At 38.3% G+C, this 21140-nt stretch overlaps 2 protein-coding genes and 1 long non-coding RNA gene across 5 annotated transcripts; all 3 read right to left on the bottom strand.

Annotated features, from left to right (window-relative positions):
- Positions 1–6864: 6864 nt before the first annotated feature.
- LOC114822093 (senescence-specific cysteine protease SAG39-like) lies at positions 6865–8175 on the bottom strand. The gene is made up of 2 exons (XM_029096150.2): positions 7740–8175; positions 6865–7553 (listed from the first exon to the last, which is right to left on the bottom strand). Exons 1-2 carry the CDS (start codon positions 8173–8175, stop codon positions 6961–6963), a joined length of 1029 nt encoding a protein of 342 aa, XP_028951983.1. The 3' UTR covers positions 6865–6960.
- Positions 8176–9446: 1271 nt separating this feature from the next.
- LOC114822102 (uncharacterized) lies at positions 9447–15650 on the bottom strand. 2 transcript variants are annotated; one of them, XR_003770211.2, is made up of 12 exons: positions 15508–15650; positions 15264–15387; positions 15018–15047; positions 13983–14619; positions 13076–13168; positions 12837–12904; positions 12583–12655; positions 11811–11923; positions 11608–11712; positions 10787–10886; positions 9820–10000; positions 9447–9745 (listed from the first exon to the last, which is right to left on the bottom strand). XR_003770211.2 is itself a non-coding variant. In XM_029096184.2 (12 exons), exons 6-12 carry the CDS (start codon positions 13157–13159, stop codon positions 9878–9880), a joined length of 666 nt encoding a protein of 221 aa, XP_028952017.1. In that variant the 5' UTR covers positions 13160–13168; positions 13983–14264; positions 14530–14619; positions 15018–15047; positions 15264–15387; positions 15508–15650; the 3' UTR covers positions 9447–9877. The 2 variants fall into 2 exon arrangements, 1 of the variants encoding a protein (XP_028952017.1); XM_029096184.2 differs by having other exon boundaries at positions 9447–10000; positions 13983–14264; positions 14530–14619.
- Positions 15651–17546: 1896 nt separating this feature from the next.
- On the bottom strand, positions 17547–21019 carry LOC139192678 (uncharacterized). Of its 2 annotated transcripts, XR_011576939.1 has the most exons (4): positions 20687–21019; positions 20479–20604; positions 20091–20219; positions 17547–19924 (listed from the first exon to the last, which is right to left on the bottom strand). It is a non-coding gene; the product is annotated as an uncharacterized lncRNA (long non-coding RNA). The 2 variants fall into 2 exon arrangements; XR_011576938.1 differs by having other exon boundaries at positions 17547–20219.
- Between the last annotated feature and the right edge of the window lie 121 nt (positions 21020–21140).

The following is a 21140-nucleotide window of genomic DNA, read 5'->3' as shown; positions in this document are numbered from 1 at the left end:
TTTGAACAATTCAACGCATTCTGAAACTTGATTACTTTGCACATTTGGAAGGGCTTCCAAGATGTCTTTTTCATTCTCTTCTTCCTTGGAAATCATGAACCTGCGAGGAAAAGGGACATTTGGTGGAATAGGATTAGAAAGAATTGAATTTGGAACAACATTACCTGAATTGCATGGCATGGAAGCTTTAAGGGCCTGCGGCAAGGGTTGTTCTTCCCTTGCCGTTGGTGTGTCTTCTTTCTCCTCAATCAGTAGCTTCTTCTCTTCTTCTAGGCTATGTTTGGACATTTTTAGGCCATCTCCAATCTCCATAGCACTTCCCAAAGTGATAGCTTCAGTGATTTCAAAATCTCCCATTGAATTTACAATAGTTGAGTTGGGGAGTTCACTTTGTTCTTGAATTTGCCCCTTGAATTCTACAATCTCTCGCATTCAATTCTTCAATTCGCGCATCACTTGGGCTTGATTTTCTATTCAATTATTTTGATTTTGTAATCCCTGCGATAGAGAAGTTAGTAATTGAATAGCTTGATGATTATCAAATAGCGAACCTGAATTTGGTTTGGCATATTGTTGTGGGGGAGGCTATGGTGCATGCATTGGTGTTGTATAAACCTCCTCACATTGCTGCCAATATTCTCCTTGTTGAGCCTCCTTGGCTTGATTTTGTGAGCCATGCGCCAAAGAATTTAATTCATCAAGAATTTGATCATAATCTATTGATGAACCTGAGTTTGGTTAGGCATATTGTATATGAGGTTGTGGTGGCTGCACAGGTCTTGAATAGAACTCCTCATATGGCTGCCATTATGCTTCGTGTTGAACTGATTGAGGTTCCCACCACATAGAGTTTGAATGATCACTCCAATCCGAATTGTACATGTTGGAAAACAAATTGTTCCCTGATTGATTGTGATCTTGATAACCCCAGGTACTGACACTCTCCCAACTTTGTTATGGATGTTAATCAGCTTGATATCCTTGTGTATAGGACACATCGAATGTAGGGGTGCTTTGTATTGTGGTCCTGTTGATGTACTGTGACAATTGAGAAGTAAGATTTGCTATTTGATACTGAATGTTAGCAATTTCCATATCATGCTTCTCTAGTACCTAAGATCAAAGAAAGAAAACTAAATCAAATATCAAAAGCAAAAGACACGAAAATAAACAAAAAGAAACAACGGGTTTGCTAATCCCCGGCAACGGCGCCAAAAATTTGATATGAAATAATCCAATACACAAATTAAACCCTCTTGTTGACAATTGTAGTATGGATAAGTATGGATCGTTCTGGACCGGGGATTAGGAGGGATTGCTAATCTACTCTAAACTGACTTAAAACATAAAAATAAAATTAAAAACACTTAACAAGACTCACAAGACTCAAAACAAACTTAAAATACTCAAAACATCTTAAAACAACCAAATAGACTCAAACTAGACACTAGGAATGACTATGGACGAAAATTGACTTTTACTTGACTCAAAACACTTAAAAACACAAACTAAAACAGATTCTAACTAATTAGACACACTAAAGTAAAGGGGGATTGGGTTTTGGATGAAAATAAAGTAAAAACAAAACGTAAGCTAGAACTAGACAGATTTGCACGAAATTAGGGAAAAATATGGATGATTCGTTAGCTAGAATTCCTTCTCCACACATGACACACTAGCATACAAATTGATATTCAGTTGTTCTTTCGATAAACCATAAACCTCAATGCCCCAGATTAACCATGAATTGCACTAATTAACCTTTAGATTTTCCTAGTTTCATTGAATTGGATGAATGCATGTGACAACCCAAATCATTCCTCACAAGTTCCCTACATGAATTGCATAATAGAGATACGAGCAAAGATCATTAAGTTCTATGAAAATCATAAGCATTGACAAGGCACTTGTAACTATGAATTGCATGAAACTTATGCCAGTAATTTACTTAACACGATCGTGACCAGCAACCTCCACTACTTATGAATATAAGTTCATAACGATTAGGTGAAACTCCCTTATATTCTAGCATCAAATTCATGCATGCAAACTAAGTGTCGACCCTCAATCAACATACAAGAATAAGTTATCAATCAAACAGTTAAGTAAATTGCATTCAAGGTTTATGAAATCACAACTGAAAGTAATCAATTCATATTGTAAATATGTTCATGGCTTTGAATTCCCTCTAGCAAAAACGGGTTTAGCCACTCATGTTCGCAAAACAAAGATTATTGAACTTAAACATTGAAAACAAAAGAAAGATTACACCTAAAACGTTCTAGCAACTCTAACTTGAATGGCAAGAATGTCCAAGGGCTCTCCTTCTTCTTCTTTGTTGCGGCACAAGGTGTGGTTGATGATTTTTATCGTGAATTGTGGTGGTAGATGGATATCGGTGAGTTATGGTGAAGGGTGGATAGGTGGATTATGGCCCTCCTCTGAGTGGTGCAGCTAAAGCTTTTTAAAGGCTAAAACTCGGCTAGGGTTCAGAAAAAGGGTTTTAAATACTTAACTAATTTGTCCCACAATTGAATAGGTAAGAAAGAATCAGAATTTCAAGAGAAATAGATAACAAAGATGCGGCACAATATAGGAAAGGTATTTAAGGTCAGAAATTAAGAGAGAAAAGGGAAGGAAGCTGCGGCTGACTTTTAATTGAAAAGGGAATGTGATTTTGGTTCAGAATTTAGGCAATGAGAGGATCCCTTGTGCGGCAAGAAAAGGAAAAAACCTAGGGTGGTGCGGCTTGGACTTTAGGGAAAGTTTAGGACTTCTAGAATATGTAATTAAATGTCCTCACATATTTTGGAATCCTTTTGTGGCTGGAACATAGGTGAGGAAGTATTAGGAAACTTCCAATCCAAGAATAGAAACTTTCAAGAATGGAAACCTCCAACTTTAGAACTTTGGCTTCCAATTCTGAACTCTTTGTTCTTCATTTTCATTTCTTCATTTCTTTCATCTCATTATTCATTCCTAACCTCCTTTGATCTTCAATTTCGTCCATCTACTTAGCTCCAAGCATGTGTTATTCATTTCAAGCCCAAAACTGCACCAAAAGGCTCCAAAATACACTTTCTTGCTCCTTTAGCCCTTTGGACCTACGAACACACGAAAATAGCTTAATATACTAAAATAACTAGGAACTAACAACATAAATGCCAAAAACAAGCTAACTAAGTGACATAAATATACTCCTATCACGAGCCGAACTCATTGCAAGCTCGAATTATTTCAAGCAACTTACAATCCTAGAAACAAATATATAGTGTACAATATTGACCATGTTTGGCAAAAAAAGTTTGAAGTCTTTCTAGATTAAAAAAAAACATGCAAAGTAATTCCTAGAAGAAGCACATGTTGTGTGCTTATTTCAGGAAGCACTTGTTGTGCACTTCTTTCAGAAAACAGTTCAAGTGCATTTTCAGGAAGTACTTGCGTATTATTAAAAAAATTATTGTGCTTCTAATAGTGCTTTTACTGAAATGGTTTACAGCAAAAATTCTTTTTAAAGTAGTTCCAAACCAGCCTAGAGAGATATTAGGGTCTACTTAGCAAAATGTGTTCGTGTTCCATCTTCTACTTCTAATTGTAATAGGAAATAAAATTAAAATAGGAATCATATCCCTCTAACAATAATAACAATGAATCAACATCCTACAAGTTAGCTTATGCTAACAATGTCCCTCAAATTGGTGCATAAATGTTGCTAATGCTCAACTTGCCAAATAAGTTGTAAATTGCTTTACTCGAAATGTCAGTCGTAGATCTTTGATCAAATTATAGATTCATCACAAACTTAGAAGCAAATCTAAATTCTGTAACCAAAGCAGCCTCTAAACCGAAGAAGGTTAACACAGTCCTTTAGCTATTCCTCCATACTCAGCTTATGCACTAAGTAGAGCGGCCACCTTTCACTTCTTACTTCACCATGTAAGCAAATCCCCTACACAACTTTAAAATAACAGAGATATGGATCGGATATCAGTGATATTCCATGTCCAACAAAAAACATAACCCATCAATTACAATAATTACAATTAATTCTACAAGTCACGCCACCTAATGCTTCCGGTCAAATTGACCTCTAATTTTTATTTTTTTATTTTTTATTTTTTGGAACAAACAATATTATCTACACTAAAGCGAAAAGGGTGGTAGACTTAGCCTCACAATGGAATAGCAATAATGCGGTTCAAATTCACTTTTGACGAGAATCAAACTTAAGACCTCTCACTTACATGTGAAGAGGAATACCATTAAACCACAATACTAAATGGCAATCCACCTCTAATTAATCTCAAGATGACCAACCTCTCTTTAAACTTGATTCTACCATATTTTACCAATCTGAAAACTACCGAGTATCGATCAACTTCATACCTTGAATGACCCACTGGAGAATTCGTGCTAAGGAACCCATGCCGAAGCACAAGAGTTTCTCCCAAACTAGGAGGCCAATCACAATGTGACACGTGGGGCGACATCAGAATAAACCTTCTAGAATCTTACATCGACCACAGATGAAAGCCGAAGACTCTTCTCAACTATAAAAGGAGACCATTCTTCTCAATTAATCCTTAATGCCATTATTGTACTTAAACTCATCATTAGAACTCACTAATGATGATTATGCTTGAACCTATGTATTGTGTAAACTCTTCATTATTAATGAGAACTCCTATACCCTCGTGGACATAGCCCAACTTAGGGTGAGCCACATACATCTTGTGTTTAGTTCTTTATCTCTATCTCTTTACATATTGTCCTCACTAGGTGATGGAGAAACCTTGAGAATGTCACAAACTTAATTTAACACTTTACATAGTTTCAAAGTCTCACGATTTTGTACATCAACAAAACTTAATTAGCTTTATGGGCATAAAAAAATTTAACTGATTGAGCAGATAATATCACTAACAGAAGACCCCCATATAGTTAGTTTACCTTTGTTAGACGAAATTTGGTTACTTTACGCTTTGCCGATGAACAAGTAAGAATTGCATCAACAAAAATTGATGGAATTGGACCTAAAAAGCCATTCAGATTCGTTATTTATTCTGTATCAGTGGGAACATAAACATAAAAGAATTAACTAAGTATCAAATTGAACAAATGATGGGTCAATGCAGCATATTTTCCATTTTCTTTTCATTTTTAAGATTTTCTTTATCTGATATCAAATGCAAACTACCAGCAAATACCTCTCAAGAGTATTAATACCGTCACATGAATTGTAAATGTATGAATGTGATGCACCAAAAAATCTGCAGTTCCTAATGTAATAGATAAGAAATCAACTTTGCCACCTACTGCTACTAAATCATGGCGGGACTATTGATGTAAAATTTATTAATAGTATTCAAATTTAAATATGACTTCTAGAGAATTACAAAGAAGTTCTTTTCTCCTTCTGTTCTTTTCTTTCTTTTTTCAGTTGCCAGGGTCAAGGCCTTTCTCATTGGGCGAGCCATCCGATTCAAAATTCATTCCCATTCAATTTCTATATGGATAAAGATAAGCTTTTATAATGAGATTTACTTCCACGAATATGCATGCAAAAAAGTTGTTATTTGCTGTTGTTCCCAACGAGTAATTAATAATCTTGTTATGCACAAAAAAAAAATAGCTATCATCCAATTTTTTGACGAATCATCTAGTCCTACAATTTCATCGCCTAATAAATTTTAATTACAATTGAAATGATAAAAAATGATATATGGGTTAATATATGCTAATGTGCGAGATCTGGTAGCACATACCAATGAGACCCCATCGATTAGTATTACACAAAAGAAATCAATTATAGACACTAATATAATTTGATATGCTCTTCATGGACAAACTTAGGATTTGCGATTCCAAGTTAGATCGGTTCAAGATCATGGTATCCTTTTCTATGAGATAGGAAGGATTGTTGTACAAAATGTACTTTTAAGTAATTGCTCCATAGATCCAACATCTATCTATATAAAGAAGAAATCATGTAACAAAGGAGATTCTCATTTGTACTAATGGTACTTCAAACTTGGAACGAGCATGAAGAAATTAATTTTACTTCTTTATCTTTTGAGTTGTTTTGCCGGATTGGTCGCTCAAGACCTTTGGTTTGTATCCCGATCTGTAGTTGAAAATATTATAAAATTAATATAGGGTTCCTCAATAATAGGAATTAAATTGGGAATGAATTCATATGAATATATGTTGTGACAATAAAACTGCAATTGAAATTGCTCATAATCTAGTTTAACATGATCGCAACAAACATGTTGAGGTGGATAAATATTTCATCAAAGAGAAGTTGGAAGGTCAGATTGTTCAATTTTTGTTTGTGAAGTCGAAGAACCAATTAGCTGATATGCTAATAAAAGCAATTTTGAGCAAGGCATTTTACAACACATTTAGCAAGTCGGGCATCAATGACATATATGCACCAATTTTTTTATTTTTTATTTTTTTGAACAAATGATATTATCGACATTGAGGGGTGAAGAAGTGGGCTAAGCCTTACAATGGGCTAGTAATAATGTGTGGTGAGAATTGAACCTAAACCTCTCACTTTAGCGTGGCTTGACTTGTAGGATTAATTGTAATTAGTAATTAGTGGGTTACATTTCCTATTTAGGTTTCGTTTCCTACTGTAATTAGAATTAGGAGTTATTATTATTCTTGCTCTGCAAGGCTCGTTGACTATATATATACCTCCTTTGAGGGGAAGAATCATATCAGAGAATTAACACATAAACCTAATTTTAGCAAGTGGTTAAATTTAGCGTAACTAGACAATTCAACTAAAAGATCGAATAAGTTCTTCATTTGTAATTATAAACTTGGTACTACCGATGCGCAGACCATATAGCGTATTGTACTAAACGTACAAGTTCATCATGTACATATTACGATATACACGTCCAGGGTATTAGATATTGTAGGCATTGATTTGGATGGTAATTCAAGTTATGCAGTGGGGTAAGAGGCTTCCATAGCAATGCCACAAAGACCTTCCTTTGCCTCAACACCTCTCTGCATTCTTATGTATCCTTCTTCACCCCATTCAGTGCCCCATGAGTTCTTCACCAACCAATATTTAGTCCCATCAGCACTAACTCCATAACCAACAGCGGTAACCCCATGATCAAGACTCGTTCCACAAGTTCCTGTAAAGACACCACTTGAATAGAATTGAAAATCGGAACCTCCAGCATCAATGGCAACAGAAATTGGCTGATTTGCAACAGCCTTCAGAAGGGCTTCTTCACTGTTTGCTGGCACATCTTCATGACCAGTTATTTTGGCTGCATGGTTGGCCTCCTTCTTGGTGTTGCAAGTACCATCAACACCGGTGTAAGGATAATTAGTCTCGGTACTAAGCCCATGGTTTTGATTGATGAATTGAAATGCATCATCCATCAAACCACCCTCACAACCTTGATCTACACCGCTTGTGTCACAATCAACCAACTCTTGCTCAGACAAAGATATCAATTTACCAGTTGTAAGCTTAGTAATTCCTTCCATGGCTGCCACCGCTGAAAAAGCCCAACAACATCCTGCAAGTATTTTGTTGCAGTTAGATATCATGTTGTTCTTTTTTTTTTTTTTTTTTTTTTTTTTTTGCATAAATTAAGTAGTGGTTAATTTAATAGACATAGATTTGTATAATATTGCAATTAAATCATAGTTAGAGTACTAGAAACCGTTTAATGAAGTTCCAAGTTATAAATAAAATTGATTACCACATTGGCCTTGGTCCTTGACTGGTGTCACAGCTCCTTTGTTTCTCCAATCTACAGTTGGTGGTGCAGTAACATTTTCATATTTGAAAGAAGTCGTCTTTGCGGAACATTCGTGCCCCATGAATCTATTTCTCGAGGCTTTGAATTCTTCATTCGTAAGGTCTGCAAATTGATTGACGCTCAATTTGTAAAGTTTGTTTGCATCATTGTTGGAAGATTCTATGAAGGCAACATTTTCCTTGAAAATATTGAAGCGCTTCTCCTCCTCGTTAATGTCAGAATATACACGTCCATAACGAGCCATCCATTGCTCGTATCTCCCATACATTGATGCATCTTGGAGAGTGCGAGAAGTGGCTTGAGAAGACAAGGCTCCCAGCATGAAGATCAAAGCCAAAATAATACATTTGCAGTAGTACTGGTTAATGTATTCCATGGTGTATAGCTAGTAACGGAAGCTACTAGGATTTGATGAAGTAAATGGATTGGAGAGAAGGTTATACCCAAATGGTAGACTGCTTCACAGTTTATATAGAGAAGAGAATGGCGGGCGTTGCTATCACCGTGTTCCAAAAGTTGATCTGCAATCTTCGTGCCCTGTAAAATGTTCCGATATAAACCTCGCTTTTATTTTTTTTTTATTATTATTTTTTCTAATTTGAAGTCACGGTAAATTAGTAGCTAAACATATGTCCTTATGCGCTTACTTGTTCATATAGGTCAAAACAAATGTAACTTTGTTAATATGCAGAACTGATTAAGTTGGAAAAGTAGTCTCAAATTGTAAACCTCATGTCATAACGCATGCAACCTTCTCCTTACTTTAGACATGAATAAGCTAAGTGCCTATTCTTAGAGCTGGCTTGGAATTGTAGTGCTTTAAAAAAAAAAAAACAGCTTATTAAAAAAATCTAGGACATCAAATTTATTTAGAAAAATCAAAAGAGGTGTTTTTTTCTTAAAAATGATAACAATAAGAATAGAAAAGCATAGAAAAGTAAAAGCATTAAGGGCTGGTTTGGTATTGCTGTGCTTTGAAAAAAAACTGTTGTGAGAATAAGCGGCTGTGCTGTGAGAATAAGCGGCTGTGAAATAAATCAGCAGAGCGTTTGGTAAACTTTTTTGTAAAAGTGCTTTTGGAAAGAAAAGTAGTCTGATAGTGGGTCTTTTCATTAAAGGAGCACTGTAGCTCTGTGTGCTTTGAAAAAAAGCCAGTTTTCCAAAGCTGCAAATAGCAGCTTCAGCTTTTTCCTTTGATTTCAGCTTATTCTCACAGCAGCTTCCAAAATAAGCTCTTTTTTTTCAGTTTACCAAACACTTACAACCCTCACAGCTTTTTTTCATATGTGCTTTTTTTTTTAAGCACCTCACTCCCAAACTAGGTCTAAGTAGGGTCTATCATGTTCCTATAAAAAGTATATTTTTTTTCTTTCAAAGTATAGTAATCATTGCGCACTTAATAAAATTTTCAAATTGCAAGTATACCCCCACATATTTTACCAAATTACAATTTTTACCCCTACATTATTCTTTTTTATAATAATTTATCACATTAAATATCATAACACCGCAAAAACAGCTTTTTTAAAATGCACACCAATACCAAACTAGGCCTTAAGATAGATAAGGGGAGAGGAATGAGAGATTCGCTCTCGCGATGTCCAATTTGCATCAATGATCCAAAAAACACAACGCAAACGGGTCAACTAACGCAAGAATAACTGGTGTGATATCATGTTAAAAGTAGGCTCATGTGAGACTTTTCTAATACGGTTCTTCGCTTGTTTACATGGTGTACAACCCCTTTGGAGAGTAGAAACTAGTTAACATCTGCTAATTCTAATTACAATATGTAGCAGGACCTTCACCAATGAAAGTTGCAGTGCAGTCCCTTGAAATGTTCCGGTGACTAGCGTCGTAGTATCATTAACATTTCGATCCATTCCCTGTTCATTTCTGATGATCCATCAACAATGCTATGCTCCAAGATTATATCTATTCGTACACTGTCAATGTTCAACGTTGCAAATTATATGTAGAAATTGTGAGACGAAAGATGAGTCTTCCTAACACAACATACCCTTAAGTGACGCGAATTAAAAGAACCACCATGATGAATACGCATGTCATTACAAACATCAGAAGCCATGTGAAACAAGTAGTTTTGGACGTCTTTGAGTATATATATCTGTCGCCCGTGTAGTGGCATGGCCAGTGTTTGCCAAGCTACTTTCAACAGCCTTCTCTGTGGAATCAAGTATCTGCATACAAGCCATAACTAAGTTATGAGATCAACGTATATGTCCTTCCACCAGCTATGAATTTACATCTAAGACACCAGAGAGTAAACAGTTACAACTAGTTTCTTGAAGTAACATACGTTTCTAACCAAAAATTTAATCAGTTCTCCTGTTACCACTTAAATTCCTCAGCAAATCTATTTGTTTTAGCCCCCGTGTCCTGGGGCCCGTTTGGTATCCTACTCAAATGTTTTCATCATTTCTAAAACCATTTCGAAACAAAAATTCAATCAGTTCCCCTTCCGTCGACCTCCCCAGTCACCCTAAGCTCTAATCCACAATTAGCCAATCAGATGATAGATCCATTACTTCACCACCATATCCAACAGAGTACAACATCTCTCTCCTACCGCATCGACTCAGGATGGCACAACAAGAGAGTAGCTCTAGCGGCGAAGTTGAACCCGCACTCGCAGAGAGAGAGAGAGAGAGAGAGAGAAAGGGAGAGAGAGAGAGAATTATTAGCTTGTGACTAAAAAAATCATTATTGAGTATAAAAACATGGATCCAAATAGGATACCAACAGGCTCTTAGGACTCGTTTCAGTCCGAACACTCGATTCTTTGTTTAACATTTTCCTTTTCAAGCATTTCTCCTAATCTCACACCCTCTAAATACTACGCAATATTCAACTTAACTTCCCTTCAGTGTCAACCTAAACAAATCAAACCACAGCCAGCTAAATCCAATAGTATTGATTCTATAGACCTTACAACATCCTGCAATAGATATCTCAGGGTATCTTACTTTTTCAGTGTTCTCCAGGGAGTGACTCATCATGAGACTACTCTCTTTGAGTTGCCTAGCCAATCCAACCATTTCGTCCGTCAAATCCTCTTGAAGCTTTCTGTAAAACAAGAGAGAAAATTTATAAGAGTCGTAAACATAATGTGGAAGGGAAATGTAATTAACACTTGAAGTTTTAACTGCCGAATTGTGTGACCTCTACTTTATGGACGCCAATTGACTTGGGATCGAAGCAATTTCCTCTCTAACAGTAACAGTATCTACTCTGGTGGGTTCTGGTTAAAGGTCATGTTGATTCTAGCCACCATCTGTTGGCGGTGGTGTACCAAACATGCAGAAAGATCTTAGTATCGCTGCAGATGGCAGGAAAGACATGGGCAGGACATGGACTTGGGTTGATACAATTTGGATGGTCCTCCTAGTTCCTTAATAAGCACTCTGAATGACAGACAGGCGGGTTTGTAGACCAAGAGTTGTTTTTAGGTAGTGTTTTGTCTTTGTTACCAACAAAGTAAAGAAAGAAAAGTGTACAAATAGATGGAACTAATCCCAAAGTTGCCCAATTCTATTGCTCTAATTTTATTAGATATCCCAATGGAGCATCCATGTCATTTCTATTTGTAAAAGAAGCGTATCCCATTTATTTTTAAACAAAAATCCACTTCTTTCTTGGCTTAAAAGAAAAGTAACTTCATATTGAAAACATATATAACTACATTTCAGTCCCAATTTATGACCAACATCCTAGAACTCCCGTTTTCAAATTCATCCAGTCTAGTTACTCCAGTTTAATAGAAGAAATTGAGATAGTAATAATATACTTAAGCTTTTCAATGTGTGCTTGGGCTGCAGCATCCAGTTTAATAGGTGCCAAAGAATCAACATTAACAGTCTCGCGAGCTCCATCTTCGATATTAGAGGGAGGCCTATTTAACAAAACCACGGTTAAAATAAAACAAGTCATTGCAGACAAAAAATCACTAAGGAACTGAAACCATAGTGATCCTAACTATCATTTACTTACACAAATCTCCTTCTCAGACCTGGAGAAGCGGGAATCTGATTGTCTCCTGTATCAAAAGAGTTTGCTTTGACAGAAATTCTTGCAAGGGGCTCTTCAGGTGTTTGAATATCAGGCTGGGAATTGCGAAATAAATCACAGTTAGGAGCAAGGAACTTCATATATTGCACATACATACCCTACATTCTTTGACCAACAAATTAAAAACATTACATTCTGAAGAAATATTCTCTTGCCAAGCTGTTAATCTGGACCACTGATCAGGTAAACTCCTGCTTTCATATGTGATGCCAGATAATATACCATGTCAGATATGCAAGAGAACATAATCCATATATTACAGATTCACTCTCAAGATAACAAAAAGGACGCAACAAATTACATGTACTGATGCACTGAAGGAGATTCAGAATCATTACAATCATGAAACTTGAACTATAAACTGTCTCTAGAAATTGTTCCCTGCATAAGAACTAAAAACTGTCCAACCATCCATCACAGCTAAAAATACCTGTAATATTTTAGGTGTTGTGTCAACCAGTCTCCCAAGCAATTCGTTTCAGCGGAACAATATTTTTGTTCCTCATACCTTATCATTATAATTTCCAGACCTTCAAACTAAATTAGTAAAATTGATTTGAATCATACATGATACTTAATTCCATAGAAAATTGTAAATCAAAAGTACACATTTTACCAATAACTGGTTTAAAGTACATATTATCAACACTTCAACAATAGCGACATGAATGATTTATAGATTATATGTACACACCGGTGGAGCAGCTAATTTGGAAGCAATGGCTTCGATCTTCTCTGAATAGTCACTCATAACAGCCTTTGAAACTCTGTATATGAAATCGCAAATAATGATTTCAATAACTAAGAATCTTATAAACTCTTAAGTAGGGAACAGTATCAACAAAATACATAGAAATGGATAATATGAAAATGTTGATCGGCGTAGCTAATGTAGGACCCAGTATCAACAAAACAATGTTTGGAATGTGAATCAATATTCCCTCATACCTTGGTAAGCCTTCTGGATTTCTCTCTTCAGCTAGTTGTTCTACGAGTTCCCGTAAAATAGCAACATACTGCAAAGTAGCATTACTTATGTCATCCATAAATGGTAGATATCCCCCAAGCAAAAACAAAAAAAACCTAAAACTTTGAATATAAAGCCAAGAAACCGGAAATATTTGGCACAAAGCAATTATCTAAAAATGGATAACACCTTGTAACCTATAATTCTAATAACAGCATACATGTACAAGTTTTGCCTGGTTATGTTGCTGAGGCGCAGATGCAAGCAGCCTCCTCAAATTCACCTCTGTTTTACTGATCCTCATCCCAAAATCCTACATCATTGAGAAAAAAAAAACAACAAACGATTCAACACTCGAACAACACCCATGAAATCATCACTTTTTAGTATGTGATCCATATGCCATCAGTATTTGATCCCTAATCTTTGTTTTTTTTTATCTAAACATCGTCAATTTGATTTTGATCAGTTCAACAATTGGGATTTGTAAAGTGACCATTTCATCAATTTCCCAAAAAAATTAACCCAAATCTTAAAAAAAAGGAAACCCATAACCCTATTCTGCAAATAAATAAATGAAAAACAGTGGACCACCTAATATAATTAGCTTTCTCGACCCGTTCATACACAAAAAGAATAAAAACCGATGGGGCTGCAGATTCATCAGCCAAGTGCTTAGGAAAAGTCGATTTCCTGTGCGATAATTGGTAAGTTTGAGTGTCCCATTGGAACATTGTTGACTTCACGTTTGACACTAGAACAGGGCATAATCTGTTTTCTTAATCTCCTCGACCACGACGAATCGTCACTCTTTGATTCTTAACTACTCGTCCTATCATCAAATAGCTACAGGGAATGATTTGAGTTATAAAACCTGATTCTTATCAAATAGCTCTCAAAAATTCGATATGCGAAAACCGAAACAGAAATAGAGTCCAAATCTCATCCCAAAACGAACAATGAACCCAATTTACATGAACAAAAACAAAACAATAGGAATATTTCAATCTGTACAAAAGTAAACACATTCAGGAAAGCACAAAGCATGCATCCAATCCCATCCCATTCAAAATTCCAGCTCCCAATCATATAAAATAGTAATAGAGAGAGAGTGTTCAAAGTCTAACCTTTGAATTCGCCCAAACAAAATTCCAATTGAATCGTTCTTCAGCCTCTCACTGCTGAAATCTGGAAATAGGTTCTCTTTGTTTACTGATTTCGAATCAGCGCGAGAGATGAAGGGGATCGAGTTTCTCTGGTGTTTTCGTCGTTGGAGGCTGGAGAAGAGTTTCTTCCCGTTATTAAGGCCTAGCCTCTCCGCACGCAAACGTGCATCCGATGGGCATTTTTGCATCACGCGCGAATGTTAACTTTCTCCATCCCCATGTAGTTTGTACTTAATTTAATTCCTAATTACATTTGATATATATAGTTTAGCAGTAATACAAATTGGAATTTATATACTTGCAATGTCTAGTTTCTCGACATATATACTTGACCCTCTCTAATCCTAATCGCGGTCGCGTTTTGAAGTCTTATAATTTAAAAGTAAGTTCAGTTCTAATACTTAAGTTCAAATACAGAGCAAGATGTGAAAAGCAAAATCTCCACAAACTAAAATATCAAAACGTCCCAAAGCAATATAAGTTATAACAACCAATCATGTTCCCATACCCATGCCCTCTCTGTCCAACTTTTTTTCTATGAACAAAGATTGTCCTTGGGCCTCTCAATTTGAAAGCAAATCTGCATATTTTTGTGTACCTACAGACAAAAATCAACAGAATAGAAAGAGAAAAAAAAAACTAAATCAGACATATTCTTAATTTATTATCAAAGCTATGACTTGTAGGAGGGTAAAGAAGTCAATTTAGTACTAAAAGCAATAACACATACAATTAATTTATTCTATAATGAATTTGTTCCATACAAATTCGGAGTTTAGGCATTTCTTCCTAACAACACACCCAAAATATGAATTTTTAGTAGATCCAATTTATTTCATACATAATTGTGGTAGGGTTATTGTGTGCCTCACTTCCTATTTTTCTACACCCAATAAATACAAAACCAAACCTAAAAGCTCACATGTGCACATTCAATCACTCAAATAGAATTATAAGAGAAGATTTTTCACAGGAAATTAAAATGATGTCGCATACTTGAATAATTCTCGCCATTTACCTGGAACGCTACAAAAGATAAAAAAAAAAAAAAAAGAAGTCAAAACTCAAGGCAGAGATGAAAACTACAGTAAAACTAAATAAACATATAAAACAGAGAGAAAATAATACACTCTCCCATTGTATATCCATAAACTTTTCATTAGCCAAATTGTTTGAGAAATCAGACAAAAAATAAGCCAAAAACAGAAAGAATCAAATCTTAAGAGACAGAATATACAAGACCTCAATTTGAAAAGGGCCTTCACGAACTGGCTTATAGGAAAGGGATAAAATTTCATAAGAAAGGAGAAGCCGGACAGCGAGGTTTCAATGCAAGCAACCCCTTGTCTGCCAACCCCAAGAGAGTCTGAAAATGAAGAAGCCAATTTGTTATTGTTATTTGGGGGGACTGGGGAAAGGAACCCGAAAAATGTAAGAAGAAACCCGAAAAATTACTCTAAAACGAGAAGGAAAAAAACATCCAAACCTGAAGACTTTGATTCCATCACTGTGACTTGAGGATGTCCTTAAAAGTCCTCTGAAGAAAAATAAAAAAAATGAAAGCCTAACCTATCGATTGATTTATTTGACATGTTAAGAGAAGAAAAACCTGCAGAGAACAAAAACCACAATCAAACCACTACAATTAACGTGCAAAATTTTCAATAATCCTGTGAAAATGCATGAGAAAATTAAGGAATAAGAAGCATTGTGATGGAGAACAAAACACACAAATTTAATAATTGAGAACTACAGAACAACCAGTTCTTGTTGGTTTTTCTCCAATTTGATCTTCTCCTCCAGGCTCTAGCACAACAATTTGAAATTGTTTTCTTGAGGTTATTTTATTTTGTGTTTTATTTACATGTCCCACAAAACTGCTTCCTCTCCCAAGTTTGCTTTTATTTTCATGCATGTTCACGTTTATCATTTTACAAAACTGTTTACTTCACACGCTTGAAGATGCAACTGCCGAATAGCAGTTCTATTCTAAATGTATTAGGTCTTTTTTTTTTATTCCATTAGCAATAGCAGGAGATGTAACATCCCACATCGCCCAAGGGAGCGGATTCTCTAAGCCTTATATATACATGCCCACCTCTTCTTAGCACAAGGCTTTTTGGAAGCTCACTGGCTTCGGATTCCATCAGAACTCCGAAGTTAAGCAAGTTCGGGTGAGAGATATCTCAGGATGGGTGACCCACTAGGAAGTTCTTGTGTGAATTCCCAGAAACAAAACGTTGAGGGCATGGTCATGGCCCAAAGCGGACAATATCGTGCTACGATGGAGTCGAGCCCAGGATTAGTGGGGGCTCGGGCCGGGATGTGAAAATTTGGTATCAGAGCCCATCTCTGACCGAAAGTGTGTCGACGAGAACGTCGGGCCCCTAAGGTGGGGTCGATTGTAACATCCCACATCACCTAGGGGAATGGATCATGTAAGCCTTGTATGTACTTGCCCACCTCTTCCTAGCACGAGGCCTTTTGGGAGCTCACTGGTTTCGAGTTCCATCGGAACTCCGAAGTTAAGCGAGTTCGCGAGAGAGCAATCTCATGATGGGTGATCCATTGGGAAATTCTCGTGTGAGTTCCTAGAAACAAAACCGTGAGGGCGTGATCGGGGCCCAAAGTGGACAATATAATGCACAGTGGAGTCAAGCCCCGGATATGGTGGGGGCCCAGGCCAAGATGTGACAATTTGGTATTAGAGCCAATCCCTGGCCGGAAGTGTGTCAACTAGGACGTCGGGCCCCTAAGGGGGGTGGATTGTACCATCCCACATCATTCAGGGAAGTGGATCATCTAAGCATTATATGTACATGCCCACCTCTTCCTAGCACGAGGCATTTTGGGAGCTCACTGGCTTCAGGTTCCATCTGAACTCCGAAGTTAAGTGAGTTCGCACGAGAGCAATCCTATGATGTGTGACCCACTGGGAAGTTCTCGTGTGAATTCCCATAAACAAAACCGTGAGGGCGTGGTCGGGCCCTAAAGGGGACAATATCGTGTTACGGTGGAGTCGAGCCCAGGTTGTGGTGGGCGCTCGGGCTGGGATGTGACAATTTGGTATCAAAGCTAATCCCTGGTCGGAAATGTGCTGACGAGGATGTCGGGCTCTTAAGGGGGTGGATTGTAACATCCCACATTGCCCAGGGGAGTGGATCCTCTAAGCCTTATATGTACATGCACACCTCTTCCTAGCACGAGGCTTTTTGGGAGCTCACTGGCTTCAGGTTCCATCGGAATTCTGAAGTTAAGCGAGTTCGCGCGAGAGCAATCCCATGATGGGTGACCCATTGGGAAGTTCTCGTGTGAGTTCTTAGAAACAAAATCGTGAGGGCGTGGTCAAGGCCCAAAGTGTACAATATCGTGCAGGGTGGAGTCGAGCCTGGGATGTGGTAGGGGCCCGGGCCAAGATGTGACAATTTGGTATCAGAGCCAATCCTTGGCCGAAAGTGTGTCGACTAGGACGTCAGGCCCCTAAGGGGGGTGGATTGTACCATCCTACATCGCTCATGGGAGTGGATCATCTAAGCCTTATATGTACATGCCCACCTCTTCTTAGCACGAGGCCTTTTGGAAGCTCACTAGCTTCGAGTTCCATCTAAACTCTGAAGTTAAGCGAGTTCGCACGAGAGCAATCCCATGATGGGTGACCCACTGGGAAGTTCTTGTGTGAGTTCCCAGAAACAAAACCATGAGGGCGTGGTCGGGGCCTAAAGCGGACAATATCTTGCTACGGTAGAATCAAGCCCAAGATGTGATAGGGGCCTGGGCCAGGATGTGATAATTTAATATTAGAACCAATCCCTGGCCGGAAGTGTGCCAACTAGGATGTTGGGCCCCTTAGGGGGGTGGATTGTAACATCCCACATCGTCCACGAGAATGGATCATTTAAGCCTTATATGTACATGCCCACCTCTTCCTAGCACGAGGCCTTTTGGGAGCTCACTCGCTTTGGAGTTCCACTAAGCGAGTTCGGGCAACAACAATCCTATGATGGGTGACCCATTGGGAAGTTCTCGTGTGAGTTCCCAGAAACAAAACCATGAGGGTGGGTCGGGGCCCAAAGCGAACAATATCGTGCTACGGTGGAGTCAAGCCTAGGATGTGGTGGGCACTCGGGCTGGGATGTGACAATTTGGTATCAGAGCTAATCTCTGGTCGGAAGTGTGCTGACGAGGACGTCGGGCTCTTAAGGAGGGTGGATTGTAACATCCCACATTGCCTAAAGGAGTGGATCCTTTAAGCCTTATATGTACATGCACACCTCTTCCTAGCACGAGGCTTTTTGGGAGCTCACTAGCTTCGGGTTCCATCGAAACTCCGAAGTTAAGCGAGTTCGAATGAGGGCAATCCCATGATGGGTGACCCATTAAGAAGGTCTTGTGTGAGTTCCTAGAAACAAAACCGTAAGGGCGTGGTCGGGGCCTAAAACAGACAATATCGTGCTACGGTGGAGTCGAGCCCGGGATGTGGTGGGGGCCCAGGTCGGAATATGACAATTTGGTATCAGAGCCAATCCTTGGCCAGAAGTGTGCCGACGAGGACATCGGGCCCTTAGGGAGGGTGGATTGTAACATCCCACATCGCCCAGAGGAGTGGATCCTCTAAGTCTTATATGTACATGCCCACCTTTTCCTAGCACAAGGCCTTTTGGGGGCTCACTGGCTTCGAATTCCATCGGAACTCCAAAGTTAAGCGAGTTCGCGCAAGAGCAATCCCATGATGGGTGACCTATTGGGAAGTTCTCGTGTGAGTTCCCAGAAACAAAACCGTGAGGGCATAGTCGGGGCCCAAAGAAGACAATATCGTGCTACGGTGGAGTCGAGCCCAGGATGTGGTGGGGGCCCGGGCCGGGATGTGACAAACTGACACACCCCGACCCGGAAAGTTCCACTGGACTCCGAATCGAGTTGTGTTGGCCGACACCTTGAGGGTGACGAAGCCATATAGTGTAGCGTAGTGGAAAAAGAATGTAAATAAATTTAAATCTAAAAGTGCCTAAACAAAAGAGTGCGCGGGTGAGCGGGATTGAACCCTTTCACACATGATGTTAAAGCATAAGACAATAAAGTGAATAGGATGAGGGTTACACCATTGAAGGTAGCCATCTCCTAAGACTTTCCAGAATCCTCGTATATACATAAGCATTGCTACTAAACTTAGAGGGGCGAAAAACAAAGTTAAGTGGGTTAGCAAAACAATGTTTTGCAAAAACCTTTATTTTCAAATATACTAACCCCTCACCGTAAAACAAGTATAGTTTCCTTAAAACATATTCTGTAAGTATGTAAACAATAATACAATAGCATTATAACCATAAATATGCCAAGTCATGATATATCAAATGTCGCAGTAATATAATCATGTGATAATCAAGTATAGCTAAGTGCTCATCCATCTAAGCTGACACACGAGTTTGAACAGATAATTTCTGACACAAACAGGACTGGGTGTAATCAATACGCTCTAGTACTACGATCACGTGAAGACTGGTGCAGAAGCACGTCACATACAAGTCGGATTGCCTAATGCAATATGCCAGACAGGACTGGCACATAACTTGGATCCAAGGTGAGCGAACGATGCGATGTGAACATATACATGAAGGACTGGCCCTGGCCCTGGGGCAAGTACTAACACTAGTGCAGCAAGATGAGAATGTACAAATATGTATGAATGTCATGACAGTAATATATCAGCCATATAGCAGCATTTATCACATTTATTATCACAATAACGAATACTTGGCAATATAAGCGTAAAGGTGAAGTAACTACGCATTTAGGGAAACTGTAAATATGTATAGGTATAAAATAATCTACCCACTCATAGATACATAGTCGAAACGAAGTGTCCGAGCCTTGCTTGACCTGTACGTCCTTGGGATACGTTTCCCCTATATGTGAAGTTACTAATTAACTTAGTTTAATAACACATAAATGGAAACTTAAATAAAACCTTTGTAAATTGCTCAAACATAGGGTTTGAATATATGAAATCGATCTACTCGACGTCACCAACCTACACAAATTGACAAAAGATCAATCGGAGGCCAAACGCACCTCCACGCGCTGCACTGGCATCCACGCACGCCTACGCGCCTACGAGTACATACGTACTTGCCTTCATCGCGAGTTCCTGCAATTTGCAAGTTGAAGGTCCAACTTCCAAAGCTCCTAACAAGCTCGATTCTGTACCAAAATCAATGATACCATAACCTATGTGAAGTTAGGAGTGTAGGGAACAAGTCTATAAGAAAATAGGGCCGCGCTAAGGTCTATGATGGCCAGGAAAATGGTCTGAAAATGGCCAAATGGCCACGGTCTAAGTTTTCCAGAAATCTGGGAATTTCTTCCCTATTTTCAAAGCTAATAACTAACTCGATACTTAACCAAATTTGATGATTCAAAAACTAATTTGAAGCTAGAAATGTAATGAACAAGGCTATACCAGTTTCGAGGGCCAAATGTCAACGAGATGGCTTGAAAAATCCTCTGAAATGGGCTAAATGGTCACGGGTCCAAGCTTCCAAATTTCTGGGGAATCTCCCCCTTGGTGAGATTCATCTGCACCAACCTTTCCCCAATTCTCATTTAAGGTTGAAAGACAGTACGAGATTATGTTTAAAAGGAAAAATAAGAAGGATTTCGAGACTTACCATGGTTGCACAATGCTTCAGTGCATAGAGAATAAAGAGAGCGAGAAAGAGAGTCCCTTAGCATAAACATCCATTTGTCAATTCATCATCATCACCATATCCAGTATCAGCCTTCGACCTTAGTACCCTAAGGAATCATGCTAGCACAATGAACCACTAGGTTAAGAAGAAAGCCAATGATGGTGGTCCCATCGTCCAGGTTGCTACTATGCAGTGAGCAAAGTTTGAGATCTCCAGAACTCGGGATGCGAATGAAAAGAACAAGAGAGTGTGGGGTGAGGGAGCTTGGCTCCATTTTTTTTATAGAGAGAAAAGATAGGTGAGAGAGCTGAGGGAGAGAAGAGTGTTAAAAAAAATAGAAAGTGAGAGAGTTGAATGATTTGACAAGAAAGAGAATGAGAGATGTCAGGCCCGGAAAAATGGGAAGAAAATGGGCACGGGGAGTGGTGGAGGT

Source organism: Malus domestica, chromosome 16 (genome assembly GCF_042453785.1).
Source record: "Malus domestica chromosome 16, GDT2T_hap1".
Lineage (NCBI taxonomy): Eukaryota > Viridiplantae > Streptophyta > Magnoliopsida > Rosales > Rosaceae > Malus > Malus domestica.
Note: the sequence above shows the minus strand (reverse complement) of the source record. Positions and strands in the feature narration are given on the sequence as shown.